Source organism: Amblyomma maculatum, chromosome 2 (assembly GCF_055883805.1).
Source record: "Amblyomma maculatum isolate TAMU_Amacu chromosome 2, ASM5588380v1, whole genome shotgun sequence".
Lineage (NCBI taxonomy): Eukaryota > Metazoa > Arthropoda > Arachnida > Ixodida > Ixodidae > Amblyomma > Amblyomma maculatum.
In genome coordinates, this window is record NC_139345.1 from 223,771,033 (window position 1) to 223,788,401 (window position 17,369).

At 49.9% G+C, this 17,369-nt stretch overlaps 1 protein-coding gene across 3 annotated transcripts in view; it reads right to left on the reverse strand.

The window, feature by feature from the left end:
- LOC146201375 (autophagy-related protein 16-1-like) overlaps nt 1-17,369 on the reverse strand; it is a 204,753-nt gene that overhangs the window by 60,208 nt on the left and 127,176 nt on the right. For all 3 annotated transcript variants that reach the window (XM_084595800.1, XM_084595803.1, XM_084595801.1), the window contains 2 exons: nt 3,213-3,333; nt 1,404-1,668 (listed from right to left, as the gene is read on the reverse strand). In XM_084595800.1, the coding sequence (XP_084451926.1) occupies nt 1,404-1,668; nt 3,213-3,333 (386 nt within the window). The remainder of the gene's footprint in view (nt 1-1,403; nt 1,669-3,212; nt 3,334-17,369) is intronic.

A 17,369-nucleotide genomic window follows, 5' to 3' on the forward strand; every position in this document is an offset into this window, starting at 1 on the left:
TCATTTCTAATCAATTGCGGTCAGTACATGTCATAGTTTGATATACTTGTCATTACAAATAATTTTAGTCATTATTAACCCTTATTAGTCATTAGCATTAGTCACAACCTCTATCAATGTCTACTTATAACTTTTATTGATTACCTATCACCATCAATCATTTTCATTCTTAATCTCCCTCCTTGCACGTCCGCTTTTGCGACTGGCACACCAGTGCACAGATGCGACGCACAGATTACAGCCACAGCTTCTGCGCACAGATTTTCGCTCCATGAGCCTAGAACGGCTTTCGTCTTAAAAAACAAACGCATCCCGTCTCAACGTTAACGTGCTTGCACACGCGCACACAAAACCTTTTGCGTTTACCACGCAGACACGAGGCGAACGCGCTCAGAAAGGAAGCAAACCGCGTGCTCAGAGCCGGCGACCCCGGCGGCGACGTGTCCCCGAACAGTGGCGCCCTCAGCAGAAATAGTGGGCGCAACTGTAAACTCCCCAAGGACGCGCTTGCCCATTGATGGCGGCGTGACACAGCAGGCCGCACCCAGTGCGCTTCCATCGAGCGGCCGTGGTACTGAGGTGATCGTGTCTCCTTGCCTAATGCCTTTCCTTATGGGGATTTTATTACTTTCTTTATGCAGAACTATGGTTGCTGTGCACCTTCAATATATATCTTCCAGCACTTTCATATATAACTCTACAACCTGATTTCACAATGCCTCCATGACAGTAGAGGTTTCGATTGAGTCAAATGCTTTTTTGTAGTCAATGAATGCTAATCAGAGCATTTTTCTATCACCTGGTTGATGGTATGGATATGACCCTTTCCGAAAACCTAATTGATATTTTGCTTGGTTGCAGTCTGAGGCTGTCCTGATTCTATTAGAGAATACTTTAATGAATGCCCTGTACGTAACGGATAGTAAGCTGATTGGTCTATAATCTTCCTTTCTTATGCACCACCAAAGGGAATAGATAGAAGTCCCTAGAATATCCATCTGGTCTAAACTTCACTGCATCTTTACAGAGCCACTAGATTCACTCATTTTTGCTATTCATACAACGACAGCATTTCACGTTTCAAAGTAAAGTACAGTCTGAAAGACCTTGCTTGTCTTTCAGGCTGTACCTTGTGTTTGTTCCACAAGTGCCTTTCCAGTGCACTTGGAATTCCACACATTTCATTCTGCAATCCCCTACAAATTGCCCATCCTATTATACAACATTCTTTCCTCGCTCAGCCTTAGACTGCAATATCCTAACACACGACATTGCTGAAACCATCCACACTTTGTAACTGCCACATTTATTCTATAATATATTTTACATGCAATTACTTAATGTGAACTGAGGAAGATAATAAGAGCAGTACGAATGGAGTCCAGAGCAGAGCAAGTACGCACTGGAAGCCGACGAGGACCTGGTTCATGCGCACGTCGAGGAGCTTGACACTGTCATCCCGCACACAGCACAGCAGCTGGCAACGGTCGGCCGAGAGGTCCAGCGAACTGATCAGGCCACCTAGCACGATCTCGTTGGCACTGCTCTCACAGCGGGAATCCCAAAAACGGATACGCTTGTCAAAGTGGCCACTGATGATTGTCGTGCCCGCACCGTCACTCGCCACCAGATCATTGCAGGAGGAGCCAGCAAAGATTGTCCGGATGCCTGCGCCCAAAGCCAAGGACTCCCTCATCCAGACATGGGTTATGAGTGAGAAAAACACATCTACACACAAAAGCCGTATGAGTGACACATAAGCCCATTCACAAGACTTACAGAAAATTCTGAAGGAAGAATAAACAGATAAAATTTGTTCCAATGCCTATTAAATGTCTCTTATTTATTTACTTATATACAGCTCCAACAGCATTACCATAGGGGGGTCAGAAAACATCATACAAAAGCAAAAATGTAGCAACTGCTAAACAAACAATACAATTGGTTCTGGATATTATATCAAACTAAGAGGAAACCACAAAATACTTGCACTTATCAATAATTCGATATATAAAACATGAACAGATAAGCAGCTTTACTACAGTGGATCCATGCTAGCGGGGGTGTGGTGTGGTTTGGTTTGTTTTGTGGGGTTTAATGTTCGAAAGCGACTCAGGCTAATTGAGAGGCGTCATAGTGAAGGGCGATTCTTTAACGTGCCCTGCCATCGCACAGCACACAGGCGCCTTGCTTTTAGCCTCCATGGAAAAGCGGCTGCCACGGCCGGGATTCGATCTTGGGCACAGTAGTCAAGTGCCTTAACCACTGCACTGCCACGGTGAGGCCTGGGGGTGAAGCCAATCTAAGCGCTTCACTCCTATTTTGTACTTTTCACCTTTTTCCAAGAATGTTAATTTGCCTTTCCTTATGGACCCTTAAGAAGAAAATATATGAGAAGAATGCTTCTCCCAGCTAAACCGCGGAATCATCGCAGCTCAAATTTCGCACAGAAATGGGATTTGGTCGTCAGTATTTTGAATACCAAATTTATTTGGAGTACTTGCCTGATTCAATCAGGAGAAGCCAGATGTTCTTATCGTATTCAGTTGAAACGAAGCAAAAAACGATCATGGAAGGGAAAAAAAAAGCAAAAAAAAAAAAAAGAGCAAAAACTGCCATTGCCCCTGCAATCTTCCATCACCTCTCCTGCTGTGACAGAGTTGTTGCACACAGCACAAGATGGAGCCTCCAGTGCAGTGTCGGGGCAGCGGCTTCTCTCGCTTCACCACCGCCGATTACGATAAGAAAGTCTGGCTTCTTCAGAATGAATCAGGCAAATACCCCAAACAAATTTGGTATTAAAAAATACTAACAAACCAAATGCATTTCTGTACAAAATTTGAGCTATGAGGATTCAGCGGTTAAGCTGGCAGAAGCATTTTACAGCACGCCTGTAATTGTGCTGTACTAATGCTTCTAGGTCACAGGTAAGCCATAAAAGGTGTATCATAACAATTTAAATTCCAGAAATGTGCCTTTCTAGACAAGGATGTGGCACAGCCACGCGGGAGCTGCGGCGGAACAAACTGGAAGGCGGCTTAGCAGAAGGCGCTAAGACATAACTGACTTGGATATTTACTGCTCACTTCTCTGCTGCCTGTTCAACAAATGGCTTGTGCATTCCCTAGATGACCAGAACACGATTTGGTGCACACAAAGAGTTGGTGGCAATGTGAGCTGAGGGAGGTGATGATGGAGATATGGCCACTCACAGGCCCTGCTTCGGAGGTCCCAAATCTTGAGCGTGCGGTCATGGCTGCCTGATGCCACCCGGCCAGTGTCTCCCAGAAACTTGGCTGCCAGCACCTTACGGCTGTGGCCTGTCAGAGTGTGCTGGAAAGGGAATTCATCACTCTCCACAAAGCAGGGAACACTTTTCAAGGTGACAGAACATTAAATTTTTTAAGTGTCAGCAAAAATGGCAACAGCATGAGTAACCATGACATAACTTGGCATGCACTATTTTTCCTATGTCAAGATAAAAATGGCTGTCTTTGATTTATAGTCACTTGTTATTGACAATGACAAGCATAACTTCAAAACAAAAAAGCTAGCTTTTCAAGTGGGTAGCCAAAGTAACTCCGCCACTCCTTCTCGTGCACCTTTTCATGACAACCAGCTGGTTAATTCTGACGCATCAACCCCGACAGCCTGTGATGGGTTTAACGGCACGCAGGCCATCATGCACCAAATGCAAGTTTTCATCAGTCATATATGCGAGAAGAGGCTAGAAGGTTATCTTAAGATACTTTAACTGATTTAGAAGTTTTGCTTTCTTTAAGAACAGTCAAACCCACTTATAACAACACCGGTTTAGACAATATATTGGATATAACAATGGGCAGCTGCTGCACCATCAGCTTTGCTATGTGTTCTATGGTAAAATAAACCGCTTATTACAATGGCGTTATATTATATTATCGGTTATGTAGAAGTAGTACGACGGGGACGGCGGGGAAACAGGGTGATCAAGACCAACACAATCTGCACGATAGCAATTCCATAACTTCTTCCTCTTCGTCAGCGTCCAGTGAAGGGGCCCATCTTCTTCTTCACAATGCCCCCCAGGAAAGAGCCATCCTGGTGACTTAAGGGGACAAAGATACTATGGGATACTATGGGATCAGTTTCACGGCCCCGGCGTCGCAAATCGGAAGCTGGCGTAAGCGGCTCAACAATATAATTCACTGGTGAAGTGCACTTGACGATGCGGTAGGGCCCATGATAATTGGAAATCAGTTTTGTTGAGAGGCCTGAGCTGCCGGATGGAACCCATAGCCACACGAGTGAGCCAGGCTCGAAGGGTGGTGCATTCTTCTGATTGGTGTCATGGTGATATTTTTGTCGCCACTGAGAGTCAGTTGTGAATGTCCGTGCAACCTGGTGGCATTCTTCTGCGTGCTGTAAAGCTTTGGTCACTGTGGTACATTCTGATGCGTCAGGGTTGTAGGATAGGACAGTATCAAGGGGAGCAGACGGATGCCGACCGTAAAGCAAAAAGAATGGAGAGAAACCCGTGCTGGATTGCGTAGCAGTGTTGTACGCGTAGGTGATATAAGGAAGGACAATGTCCCAGTTTGTGTCGTTGGATACGACGTACTTCGCGAGCATGTCACCGAGGGTGCGATTAAATCGTTCAGTAAGGCCATTTGTTTGCGGGTGGTAGGCGGTGCAAGTGCGGTGAATGATTTCGCACTGAGCGAGCATTGCTTGAACGACGTCAGATAAGAAAGCACGGCCTCTGTCGCTGAGCAATTCCCGAGGAGCACCATGACAGAGAATGAAGTTCTTCAGTACGAAATTGGCCACATCTCGGGCTGTTGCAGCTGGGAGCGCGGCAGTTTCAGCATATCGCGTCAGGTGGTCGACGGCAACAATCACCCAGCGATTGCCATCAGCTGTGTACGGAAGAGGGCCGTAGAGGTCAATTCCAATGCGGTCGAAGGGTCTAAGCGGATATGTGAGAGGCTGTAACTCACCAAACGAACGGTGAGAGGCAGGTTTGCGGTGTTGGCAAGTCAAGCATGATCGGACATATCTTAGTACCGAGTTGTACATACAACGCCAATAGTAGCGAAGACGGATTCGAGTATACGTCTTGAAAACTCCGGCGTAACCGATACTGCGGATCGGCGTGCAAAGCTGTACACATTTGAGTCCGTAGATGGCGTGGAATCAAGAGGAGCCATTTCCTTCCACTTGAGTTGTAGTTGCGCCGGTAACGGAGGTGATCACGAATCTCATAGTGGGAAGCTTGACGGCGAAGGGCGCATGAAGGGGTAATCGCTGAATTGTTGGAAAAGTAGTCAATAAGGGATGCGATCCATGGATCTTTTCGTTGTTCGGAGGGCATGTCTCTGATGTCGCGCGAAGATGCCGCAGAGTCCAAGACGGAGAGGCTGGCAAGGTCGGCTGGCAGCGGTGAACGAGACAAAGCGTCGGTGTCTGTATGCTTGTGACCAGATCGGTAAATGACACGGATGTCACATTCTTGTAGATGAAGAGCCCACCATTCCAAGCGGCCGGATGGGTCCTTGAGTGATGAAAGCCAGCGGATGGCATGATGGTCCGTGACTACCTCAAATGAACGGCCGTAAAGGTAAGGGCAAAACTTTGTGAGGGCCCAGACGATGGCCAAGCACTCCTTTTTCGTTACAGAGTAGCTTGCTTCGGCTTTTGTGAGAGTACGGCTGGCGTAAGCAACTACGTATTCACCGAAGCCGGAGGGGCGTTGAGCAAGCACAGAGCCGATGCCAATAGCACTGGCGTCTGCATGCATTTCGGTGGGCGCCTCAGGGTTAAAATAGCGCAGGATGGGCGGGGCTGTGAGAAGGCGGCGCAATGTGTCGCAGGTGTCGTCGCATGCTGGTGACCACAGCGAAATATCTGAGGTATTGCCGAAGAGCTGAGTCAGCGGGGCGACAATAGAAGCAAAGTTCCGTATAAAACGGCGAAAGTATGAGCACAGGCACAAAAAACTTCTTAATTGCTTGATGGTAGTAGGCTTCGGAAACTCAGTCACAGCTCAAAGTTTGGTGGGATCAGGACGTATACCCTCCTTGAACACAACATGGCCTAAAATGGTCAGCTCACGAGCAGCGAAACAACACTTCTTCAAGTTGAGCTGCAGACAGGCGTTTGCAATACATGTCGAGACCTGTTTCAGGCGAGAGAGAAGGGTCGCAAAGTCCGGCGAGAACACCACGATGTCATCAAGGTAACAGAGGCACGTCTTCCACTTCAGGCCACGCAGTATAGTATCCATCATACACTCGAATGTAGCAGGGGCATTACAGAGACCAAAAGGCAGAACGGTAAATTCAAAGAGGCCATCGGGGGTGACAAATGCGGCTTCAGGGCGATCTTCCACAGCCAAGGGCACCTGCCAGTAGTTGGATAGTAAATCAAGCGAAGAAAACAGTTCAGCACCTTGTAAGCAGTCCAATGCATCAGCTATACGATGATGCATTGATGATGGTAGATGTCTTTCCTCGTGATTTTGTTTAGGCAACGGTAGTCGACGCAGAAGCGTATAGAACCATCTTTCTTCCTCACCAGGACAACAGGGGAGGACCATGGACTGTTAGACGGCTCAATCACGCCATTCTGAAGCATAGTATGAACTTAGGCTTCAATAACTCGGCGCTCGGTGGCCGACACTCGATAGGGGCACTGGCGCAGAGGAGCATGGGAACCGGTGTCAATGTGGTGGGCAACAGTTGATGTGTGGTGAGAGTCGAATAAAGAACGGAACTGATGAAGCAGTGCGAGGAGTTCAGAGCGTTGGGGCCCAGGAAATCTGGCATCGATGGAGCGGAGAAAAATATCGGCAGAAGACTAGTCCTGCGCAAGAACAGGTGGTGTGATTGCAGCCAAGTCAGCGGACTGCGAAGGGGGAGTTTCGTCAGCGGTGAGAATAGAATCCATGAGCTGGATGGTGCCCAGGCATTCACCGCGACGCAGGGATACGGGAAATGAGAACGGATTAGAAATCCAGAGCGTGGTGAGGCCAGCTGATATAGAAAGTACGGCATAAGGCAGGGGAAGGCTTTTGCGGTTTAGGACCATTGGTAATGGTATGAAAAGGACATCGGTACTGCGAGAAAAAAAACAGCACGAGCGGAGGGCACAAGAACGAAAGAGCACGCAGGGAGGTCAATATCTTCGGCTACGACGGCTTTGGGAAAAAGAACGTCTGGCGACGGTTCGTCAAGCGCAAAAATCTCCAGTTCGGCACGAGCACAGTTTATCACCGCATTATGACGCGACAGGAAATCCCAGCCCAAGATAAGATCATGCGAGCAGGAAAGCAAAATGACAAACTCTATTGCGTACACAACTTCTTGAATGACGACTCGTGCTGTGCACACCTCTATAGGCTCTATAGGCTGGGCATTTGCCGTGCACAGCGAGAATCCTGAGATTGGTGTCGTCACTTTGCGCAATGTACGGCAAAGACTTGCAATCATGGCAGAAACAGCAGCACCGGTGTCAACCAGAGCCAGTACGGCAACGCCCTCAACAGAAACTTCAAGCAGATTGGCGAGAGATACGCGAGGCCTTTGATAGTTCACTCGTTGCGCAGTTCTTGTCTCAGGAACTGCGGCATTCAGTTTTCCTCTTGCGCAAGGTTGAAGCGACGTCACAAAGGAGATAGAAAATGGCGATGCGGCGAGGCTGAGCGGCGAGGAGAAAAGGTGGCACTGTCATCCGCGACGGAACTTGTAGAAGGGTCGCTAGCCGCGTACTGATTTCGGGGCGGCTGCCAGGAAGCTGACATTTGGCGCGGTAGAAAATCATTGGGAGAGCGATTTCGGCAGTACCGGGAAATATGGCCAGCAAATCCGCAGGAATAACATATGAGAAGGTTATCACTGGTTCGCCATGGATTGCGGCGCAGCGGACGAGGTGGAACCAAAGGCTGTGGTGCCTGAAGAAATTCCTGCACAGGCGTTGGAGGTGTAGCATAGACCAAAGGGTAGCTAGGTGGCCGTGGTCGGGCAGCGATGGCAGCGTGCGTCAGCGGTGCGACAAGAGTGGGGGCGCATGACACTGGTCATGCGCTACAGGGACGTCGGCGTATGCGAGGGGCTCTACAGCCGGTGCGGTCTGAGGCATAGGTGCTGGCGGAGGGGCAGATCGAAGGGCCTCCGCCATGAAGTTCGCTAATTTCGTGGCGTCCTCTCACTTATTGTAGGAACTCAATTGCTCATACGACTCAAGCCAGTCATCACAGTCTGTGTCGTCGGTCCCGCTGAAGAGCGCAGGGTCTCGCTGGCGTAAGGAGCCATAGCAGACAGCCGATAGGGTCATTGGGGGGGCCGGGGGATGTTCGTCGCCAGCCATGCGAGTTACCGGGAGCGCGCGGGTGTGAAGCTCCAGCGTGAGGCAAGGATATCAGGTTGCACCTCCACCAAATGTCGAGGACGGTGGGGAAACAGGGCAATCAAGACCAACACAATCTGCGCGATAGCAATTTCACAACTTCTTCCTCTTCATCAGTGTCCAGTGAAGGGGCCCATCTTCTTCACAGTTATAACAATTAATTATGGTCACTGAAAGTCAACAAAGACGTGGAAACATGGAGACCACAAAAGCATGCGCTTACGCCGACAATGCCGATGCAACCAATGCATTGGTCAGGAGCGCCAGAAAGTTTGCATGACACGGAGATGCGAGGGAGGACGGAGCACTTCCTCATGCGGAGGAGGAGGGAAGGCGTAAGACGCTGCCAGGTATGGCTGTTCTGAGGAACAGTGCCCTCTTGAGACCGGCCAAGGCATAGGCAACTCACGCCCTCTCTGCCTTTGCACGGTGGAGCAGTCCCTTCTGAGGGGGCGCAGCACTATCCTCCCCCATATGCTTTGTCCCTTCGTAGTGGCATGTTTTGTGGCAGGCGTGCAACAGCGTTCGTGCACGTGTCTTTCTAGCGTGGTTCTCCTAGTGTGCCATCATCATTGCTACGATCTTGCTGGCCCTGGATTTTCTGCGAACAGATATGAAGAATCCTCCTTCAGGAAATGCCACACAACCGGCGCAGAAAAGGAAGCGAACAGCAATACCGCTAGAAGTTAAGCGGAACATTGTACATTGCATCTTGCCTGTACTCACCTATGGGGCTGAAACGTGGAGGCCAACCAAGAGAGTTTTACTTAAGTTGAGGAAAACCCAGAGGGCTATGGAACGAAAAATGGTAGGGGTAACATTAAGAGATAGAAAGCGTGCAGAGTGGGTCAGAGAAATAACTCAAGTTACCGACATTCTAGTGGAAATTAAGAAGAAGAAATGGACATGTGCAGGACATGTAGTGCGAAGAGAGGATAACCGATGGTCGCTGAGGGTAACAAACTGGATTCCAAGGGAAGGAAAGCGTAGCAGGGGGCGGCAGAAAGTTAGGTGGGCGGATGAGATTAAGAAGTTCGCAGGGGTCAAGTGGATGCAGCTAGCACAGAACCGGGTTAAGTGGAGAAATATGGGAGAGCCAGTGGGTATAATCAGGCTGATGATGATGTACGTGAGCGTAAGTACGGCCTGACACAACTGACAGTATCGACAACCATCTGCAATGCACTCAAGATTGAGAATGAAAGTGCTGCCCATGCAATGGACAAAGGCTGGAAAAGGGTTCGACACGGAGCCTACCAAGACGTTGAACAGGCGCTCTACCAGTGGTTCTTGAACGCCCGTGCGGCAAACCTGCCGATTAGTGGCCCGATTTTAGCGGCGAAGGGAAAGCATTTCGCACATCTCCCGCGCGACACCGATTTCCAGCGTGGTTGGATTCAACGGTTTAAGGAAGGCAGTCAAGGGCGAGGCAGGATCGGTCGATGCAGACGCTAGGCAGAAGTGGCTAGAGGAAACTGCATTCGAGAATACGCTAACCGGGGCTTGTACAATGGAGGCGAGACTGGGCTGTATTTTAAGATGCTACTGTCGAAGACACACGCTGCCACAGGTGATCCCTGTAAGGGTGGCAAGCAAGGCAAATTGCATTTGACCATTTTCTTGCATGCCAACATGAATGGCAGCGACAAGTGCCCAGACTTTGTCCTAGGGAAATCTAACCCTCTCTTTTCGTGGTGCCACGAGTATCCCAGTTTGCTACCATTATAACGGGAAAACATGGATGACGCATGAACTTTTCCGCGAGTGGCTGTCAAGTTTGATCATCGGAAGCAGCGCAAAGGCTGAAAGGTGGCATTGGTACTCAACAATTGCACTGCGCACCAAACAGCTCAGAGCTCTCACATGTGGAAGTTTTTTTCCTGCCCCATTGCAGGCTTGCAACCTTGAATGCAGGCATGATTGCTTGCTTCAAGGCACTGCATCGCCGACGTGTTTTGAGCAGGCTCGCGCTGAACCTTGAAATTTCTCTCCGAGAATGCCGACTGGTGCCAGACTTGATCTCGCTCCTGATGGCAGTGCAGTTCATTTCTGGAGCATAGGAAGAAGTAAGCTCCTGCCCCATCATGTACTGCTTCAGGAAAGCGGGCTTCACTGCAGATGCCGGTGATGCGGAAGGTCGCGAAGCTCCTGCCGACAAAGCGATGACAGAACTTTGGCCCACAGTGAGCGGTAGTGACGGCGATGCGTTAGGACTCGAGGTATTTTTGCATCCTGACTATACAGTCACAACAGAAGAGCTGACAGACGAGGCTATCGTCGCAGCAGTCACTGGCGCGAAAGAAGGTTACAGTAGTGACATCGGCGATGAACCGGAACTTGTGCAGGTTGCATCTCACCAGGAGCCTTTGAGAATGATAGACTCCCTGCAGGACTTTGTTTTTGAATAAAAGTTCCACTGCACTATGTTCAGCAGTCAGATGCCCTGCAGAAAGATGTCGGCCAGATTGCCGTGAAACAGACAACGCTTATGAATTACGAGTTTCTTCCCGTTACGAAATAAACAATTACAAGGGTTCAACGCTGCTGAACCAAATATTGAGCGAAAGCATTAGCTGCGGGTGACTGAGCATTCTTCTTCTCTTTTTCTTCTTCAGCCCACATATAAAGTCCCGCTTTAACCAACCCATATGAACGTGTCTTAGTGGCCTATAGGGGTAACGTGAATGCCAGGGTCCTAGCAGGCTAATTCTTGCATAACCGTCCCATCTGAAATGAGAGATCCAAGTTGGCAGCTCCTGCCAGCCCGTGTGTCACGTGGGGTGTGATGTCACAGCGTCTTGTGCGTGGCGCGCCGTGGTTACCACCGGGACCACGCCTATGAGCCCAAGTTGGCAGCTCCTGCCAGCTCGTGTGTCACGTGGGGTGTGATGTCACAGCGTCACGTGGCGTGCCGTGGTTACCGCCGGGGCCACGCCGACGAGCCGAGTTGGTCTCCAGTCTTTCCTCCTCTCGGTGTGATGTCCCTACGGACTATAAAACGAGAGACCCAAGTTGGCAGCTCCTGCCAGCTTGGGGTCGTCTAAAGGTGGTTACCACCGGGACCTGGCTTGAAAGTGCGAGTAAGAGTAAAAAGTGTAAGCTATCCCTTAAATGTGCAGTTTATAATGCTTTCTTTGTTTTTTCGGCCTAGCCCGGTTCCATGGCATTTCTATATTGTTATAACTGGGTTTGACTGTAAAGATGAATTTGCCCTCTAGGATAAAACGGGACATGCTTATCGAAGAATTGTGGGCAGTGTTTTTTTATCGAAAGTTTTGTGCAAGAATTGAAAATGTGATTTATTTCCACCTCTGCCGCAGCTCATACGCTGATCTCTTGTTTCGTAAGAATAAAACTGTGTGTATGCCCAATGCACATGCAACATAAAGTGGCTTCAATAAAATGTTCTGGGTGTGAGCTTGACTTCCATTCTCCTGAGATGCGTTTTTTTTATTATCCTTATCAGGTGTGTTTAGACTAAGGAAAAAGTTCCACAGTGCTAAAGAGAGATTAATAGTATAACTGTGCTTCCCGACTAGAGTGCTGTGAGCATGTTCAGAGAATCAAGTTGTTCTCACTTATCACCTACGTAATACTCAGCAGTAGAGAAAATGAAAGCACACTGTGGTAACTTAACCGCTGTCACGTCCACTAGAATGACACGACAAGTCAGCTGTTCCAGTGCTGGCGCCCAACTGTCTTGGCCGGCTGCAACACATTTATTAATAGCTGTTTAACAAGTGCCACCTGCCGAATTGGCAGGTTGTCAGTATACAATATCCCTCCCCCCTTTACAGGAAAGGGACATACACAATAAAAATTCATGAACAAAACGAACCACAACGAAAAAGTCTATGGCGAATATCGCACCACAGCCCTCCGGGTTCGGCTGCTACGACGAAGAGGTGTCCGCTGCGTTGGCTGCGTTGTTCCGATACACCCCAAGGCGCCAGCGTCTGCACAGGAAGACTCATGCGGTGAGTTCGCATTCTCCTCAGAATAGCCTGAGGCGATGTCTCCAGCAGCAGTAGCAGTCGTAGTGTCAGGTGACAGCACATCCTCTTCCCCAGCAACGACGTTGTCAGCCAAAGTGCTCGGGAAAACCGCGTGCGGTGCTGCTCGTACATGATCGTGGTGCCTCGTCCCCACGTGGCCATCCGGAAGCCTCACCACTGCTGCAAACCCTTCGCTGGCACCCAACTCGGCCCAGGTCGGAAATTCCGCATGAATACCTGTTTTCCTGGCTCCAGGTTAGTCACCCTAACTGACATCCGGTTCCTGCGAACATTTTTGTGTAGCTGCTTCACCATGACTGCCTTCTGGAGATCCAGTCGAAGTAAGTCAAGGGCTGTTTTCAGCTTCCTGCCCAGTAACAGCTCCGCAGGACAGCATCCAGTTACCTCGTGCGGTGTGGTTCTATATGTTAGCAGGATTCTAGCTAGCTGTGTACTAATATCTCCCGATCTGGCCTTCTTCAGTTTCTGCTTGATGGTCTGCATGGCATGCTCCGCTGCGCCGTTGGATGCTGGGTGGTACGATGGCACCAGTACCTGTTGGATGCCGTTCTTCTGTAAAAATACCTTGAACTCCTCACACGCAAACGCCGGGCCGTTGTCCGACATGATGACGTCTGGCAAGCCCTGACCTGCAAAAATCTGTCTCAGACTCTGGATTGTCACTGCTGCGGACGGAGTCGTTACCGGATAGACCTCTATCTATTTTGAAAATGCGTCCACCACAATGAACAAATACACATTCCGCACCGGACCAGTGAAATCCACATGCAAACGAGACCACGGCCTCTCAAGGAAAGGCCATGGCCTAACAGGCGCTGGCTTAGGCACCCGCTGGTTCTCCTGACAAACCCGGCATGCCTGGACCGCTGACGTAATGCCTCTATCCAGTCCCGGCCACCAAACATGACTGCGGGCAACAGCTTTCATTTTTTAAATCTCGGGATGACTTTCGTGTAGAAGATGCAGTACTTCAGCCTGTAGCAATGCAGGAATCACCACTCTGTTCCCTAATAAAATGCAGTTACTCTGGACGCTCAATTCTGGGAACCTAGCTTCAAATGCTTTCCAAGGCTCTCCCAAGGGAGGCCTTCTACCCGTCCACAAAGCTTCTCGCAACTGTACCAAACATGGGTCTTTGTTAGTGGCCGCTGCCACGACTGATGCTGATAGCACTTTTGGATAACAACCCTGGAGGGCATTCAACATTAGCCTTCCTCACTAGCAGGGGCAGCCGACTGAGGCCATCAGCGTGAGGAATCTGTCCACCAGGCTTATACCTCAATACATAGTTGTATCCTGATAAGAATAATGCCCAGTGGAGGACACGCGGAGAACATGACTCTGGTATAGGCCTGTCTGCTGCCAAAAGACCCAGCAGCAGCTTATGATCAGTCACAACTTCAAATTTGCGACTCCAAAGGTACTGCTTGAAGCGCGTAACTCCGAATACAACAGCGAGTGCCTCTTTGTCCAGCTGACTTTAGTTCCTGTAGCCGAGGTCCTGTAGCATTCCTGTAGCCGAGGTCAGGCTTCGCGACGCAAACACTATCGGTCGCTCCACTCAGTCTGCTTCCCTCTGTGTGAGAACCGCGCCAAGGCCATAGGGTGGCGCATCCGTGACTAACACTGTACCTCTCAACGGATCGAAATGTGCCAACGTCGATGCTGATGCCAGTAATGCCTTACTTTGGCAGAATGCATCTTCCTGAGCTGGCTCCCAAGACCACGGTGTGCCTGGACTCAGCAGGTGGTTGAGCGGCTGAAGTACAGTTGAAAGCTGAGGAATGAATTTCCTGTAAAAATTAATAAGGCCGATGTAGCTTTGAAGCGTTTTGCAGTCTCGTGGTTTTGGAGCCAAAAGGACCGCTTCAATGTTCTTTAGGGCTCGGCTGCAGGCCTTTGTTTGTAATGACATGGCCCAAGTACTCAACTGTTTCCTTCATGAATTCGCACTTGGCCAGTTTCAGGCGAAGCCCTGCTTCCTGCAGGCGTCCAAGGACACTGCACACATTCTTCCAGTGATCCTCATAGGTCTGGCCAGTCACCAAAATGTCATCGAAGTAAACAGCAATGTGCGGCAGATCACCCAGCAAGTTGTCCATTTCGTGCTGAAACAATGCGGGCGCTGACACCACGCCAAATGGAAGCCTGGTGAATTGGAAAAGCCTTTTCAGCGTATTGATTGTGACCGATTCCTGTGACTCTGGTTCCAACTGTACTTGTTGATACGCATCCTTTAGGTCAAGCTTAGTGAACTTGACACCGCCACTCGGTTTCGCAAACAGTTCTTCAATTCTGGGAATCGGGTAGCTTTCGCTCACCGTTACTGGGTTAATGGTGACCTTAAAATCACCACAAATACGTACTCTGCCGTCTTGTTTGACGACAGGCACGACAGGTGCGGCCCACCTCGACGTCCGGACAGGACGTACGATGCCTTCCCTCTGCATGCGTTGCAGCTCTTCTATTACTGTCTCGCAATGCAAATGGCACCTGCCTCGCTTTAAAAAAACTTTGGTTTTGCCCCTTCCTGTAGTGAAATCTTGGCTTGTACGCATTTTAACGTACCAAGCGACTCCGAGAAAACGTCGACGAATTCCTTGACAAGGCTTGTCACGGAACAGACTGCCTTAAGCTCCTTTGGTTTAGTTATGGCAATCGCGAACGCTTCCATCCAGTCTCTCCCCAACAACGTCGGACATGATCCTTTCACAACGAACAGTGGCAGCGTTGCCTTACGGGCTCCTAACTTCGCAACGGCCGTAATTTTCCCCAGAACTGCCGAGAGCTGCCCTGAGTAACTTTTCACTTGACATCAGAGTGCTCTAGCTGCGCTCCGGGAAACATGACATTGAACTTGTCCTCACCTATGATGGAGACACTGGCTCCAGTGTCCAATTCCATCTCTAGTGGTACATCATTAACGAAGACTTGGACCTGCATGGGGTACGGTCCGGCCGCTTGTAACGTCCACATGTCATGCATCGGTGTCGTCTGTCTCTGGCAACCTCGCCCATTTTGTGCACTGAACGCGGTCTCATCCGATTTCTCTGGTCCACCTCCGGGTCGCTGCAGGCTCTTGCAAGGTGCCCTACCTGCCCACATTTGAAACAAACACTAGTGCGGTGCCGGCACCGTGTCGCTGAGTGTTTGCCACCGCACCGGACACAACCCCGCCGCTCAACCGCAACTCTTCTCGGCAGTCATTCCACGAAATTGGCCGTCGCTATCTCGCTTGTCGACGCTGCTTGCGTGCACAGTACGTTTGCATCCTTCCTCGCGGCTTCAATGGCAGTCGCCAACCGCTTGGCCGATTCCAAGGTTAAATTTGCGGCCTTCAGGAGACGTGTCTGCATTCCTGTATCATTGGTACCACAGACAATCTGATCCCTCAACATGCGGTCACGCGACACCTGTCCGAAATTGCAGTCATCCACAAGCTTAAGTGCCGCAATGTAGTCATTGACAGACGCACTTCCATGCCTCCGCCTCGAGAAAAATTTGAAACTTGCGACGACTTCAAACACCCTCGGCTTGAAGTGGGAACTCAAAACTACGAAAATTGCCGTGAGCGTCACATCCGCAGGCTTCGTAGGTGCAAGCAAACTTCTCAGCAGCGAATATGTTGTCGGCCTGCAGGTTGCCAGGAATACCGCATTCTGCCTTTCTTTGGTGACGTTGTTGGCAGCGAAGTACAGCTGAGCACGCTCCTGGTACCTCGCCCACTCGGTTATGCCCGCGTCAAACGGTTCCAGCTTTCCGGTGGTCATCTTTACCTGTTAATGGCGCGCGCTTGCCACGCAGCACACTAAACCAATTTGCCACCGGATCTCATCCTCGTCACCAGTTGTCACGTCCACAAGAATGACACGACAAGTTAGCTGTTCCAGTGCTGGCACCCGACTGTCTTGGCCGGCCGCAACAAATTTATTAATAGCTGTTTAACAAGCGACCCCTGACGGATTGGCAGGTTGTCAGTATACAACATCGCTTTCTACCATTTCTATTTTTGGTATCAGTGAACCTCCAACAAGGCATGGCAATTTTTACCCGTCTGCATAAAGTGCAGTTTGGTCCAAGTGTTCCTGAATTATATGCTGATGTTTCTTCTGAAGCTGTGTCATTGTGAAGTCATGCCAAGAAGGAAGCGCATCAGGTCTCCGTAGAATACTTTGCAGTGTGCCCAATACGCCAATAACCATCTTACAACAACGGCGTGGAGCGGACCCTGCAACCAACATCGCACCCATATCTCCAGCAGCGTCCAGCCCATCCGGATGAAGTGCCTCGTGGTGCTCCTCGTCGCGCTTCTGTTGCCCCATCTCGGCCTCCAAGGGATCCTGAAGTGAACTACCAGAGCCGCCAGCCACTCGTATGTTACGGCTGTGGGAGCAGCGGACATATCTTCTGCTTTTCCCCGCGTCGTCAAATTGCCCAACACCCTGTCTAACAAGCACCGTGCTTCACGAATGGTGCCAAGTGGGAGCAGCAGCCACCCGCTACCTTCTATCGGCCCTCTTCCCCTCAACGCCACCGACGGAATGACTCCCCTGTGCCCGATCGTAGCATCCCTCCCTCACCGCAGCGACAACCCCGTTCGCCATCCCCACGTCGCCGCTTTGTTTCTCCACCGCTGGGAAACTAGGTGGTGCGACCGATGGAGGTAAGGTTGCCGGACGTTCAATTTCACACATACCTCTACCTATCGTCATGCTGAAGAGCAATGTGTCAGTGTGTGTAGACAATGTTAAAACGGATGCTTTGGTTGACACTGGTGCCGCTGTGTCAGTTATGAGCCTTTCATTTAAGAACCGCCTTCGACAGAAAGTTATGTTTGTGTGGGACAAAAACACTACATTTTGTGGAGTTGGGGGTGAAACTTTAGTTCCGGTTGGCCTGTGCTCAGTTTCAGTTGTAATTGATGACGAGTGCTATAGGACAGAATTCGTTGTATTGAGACGTGCCACG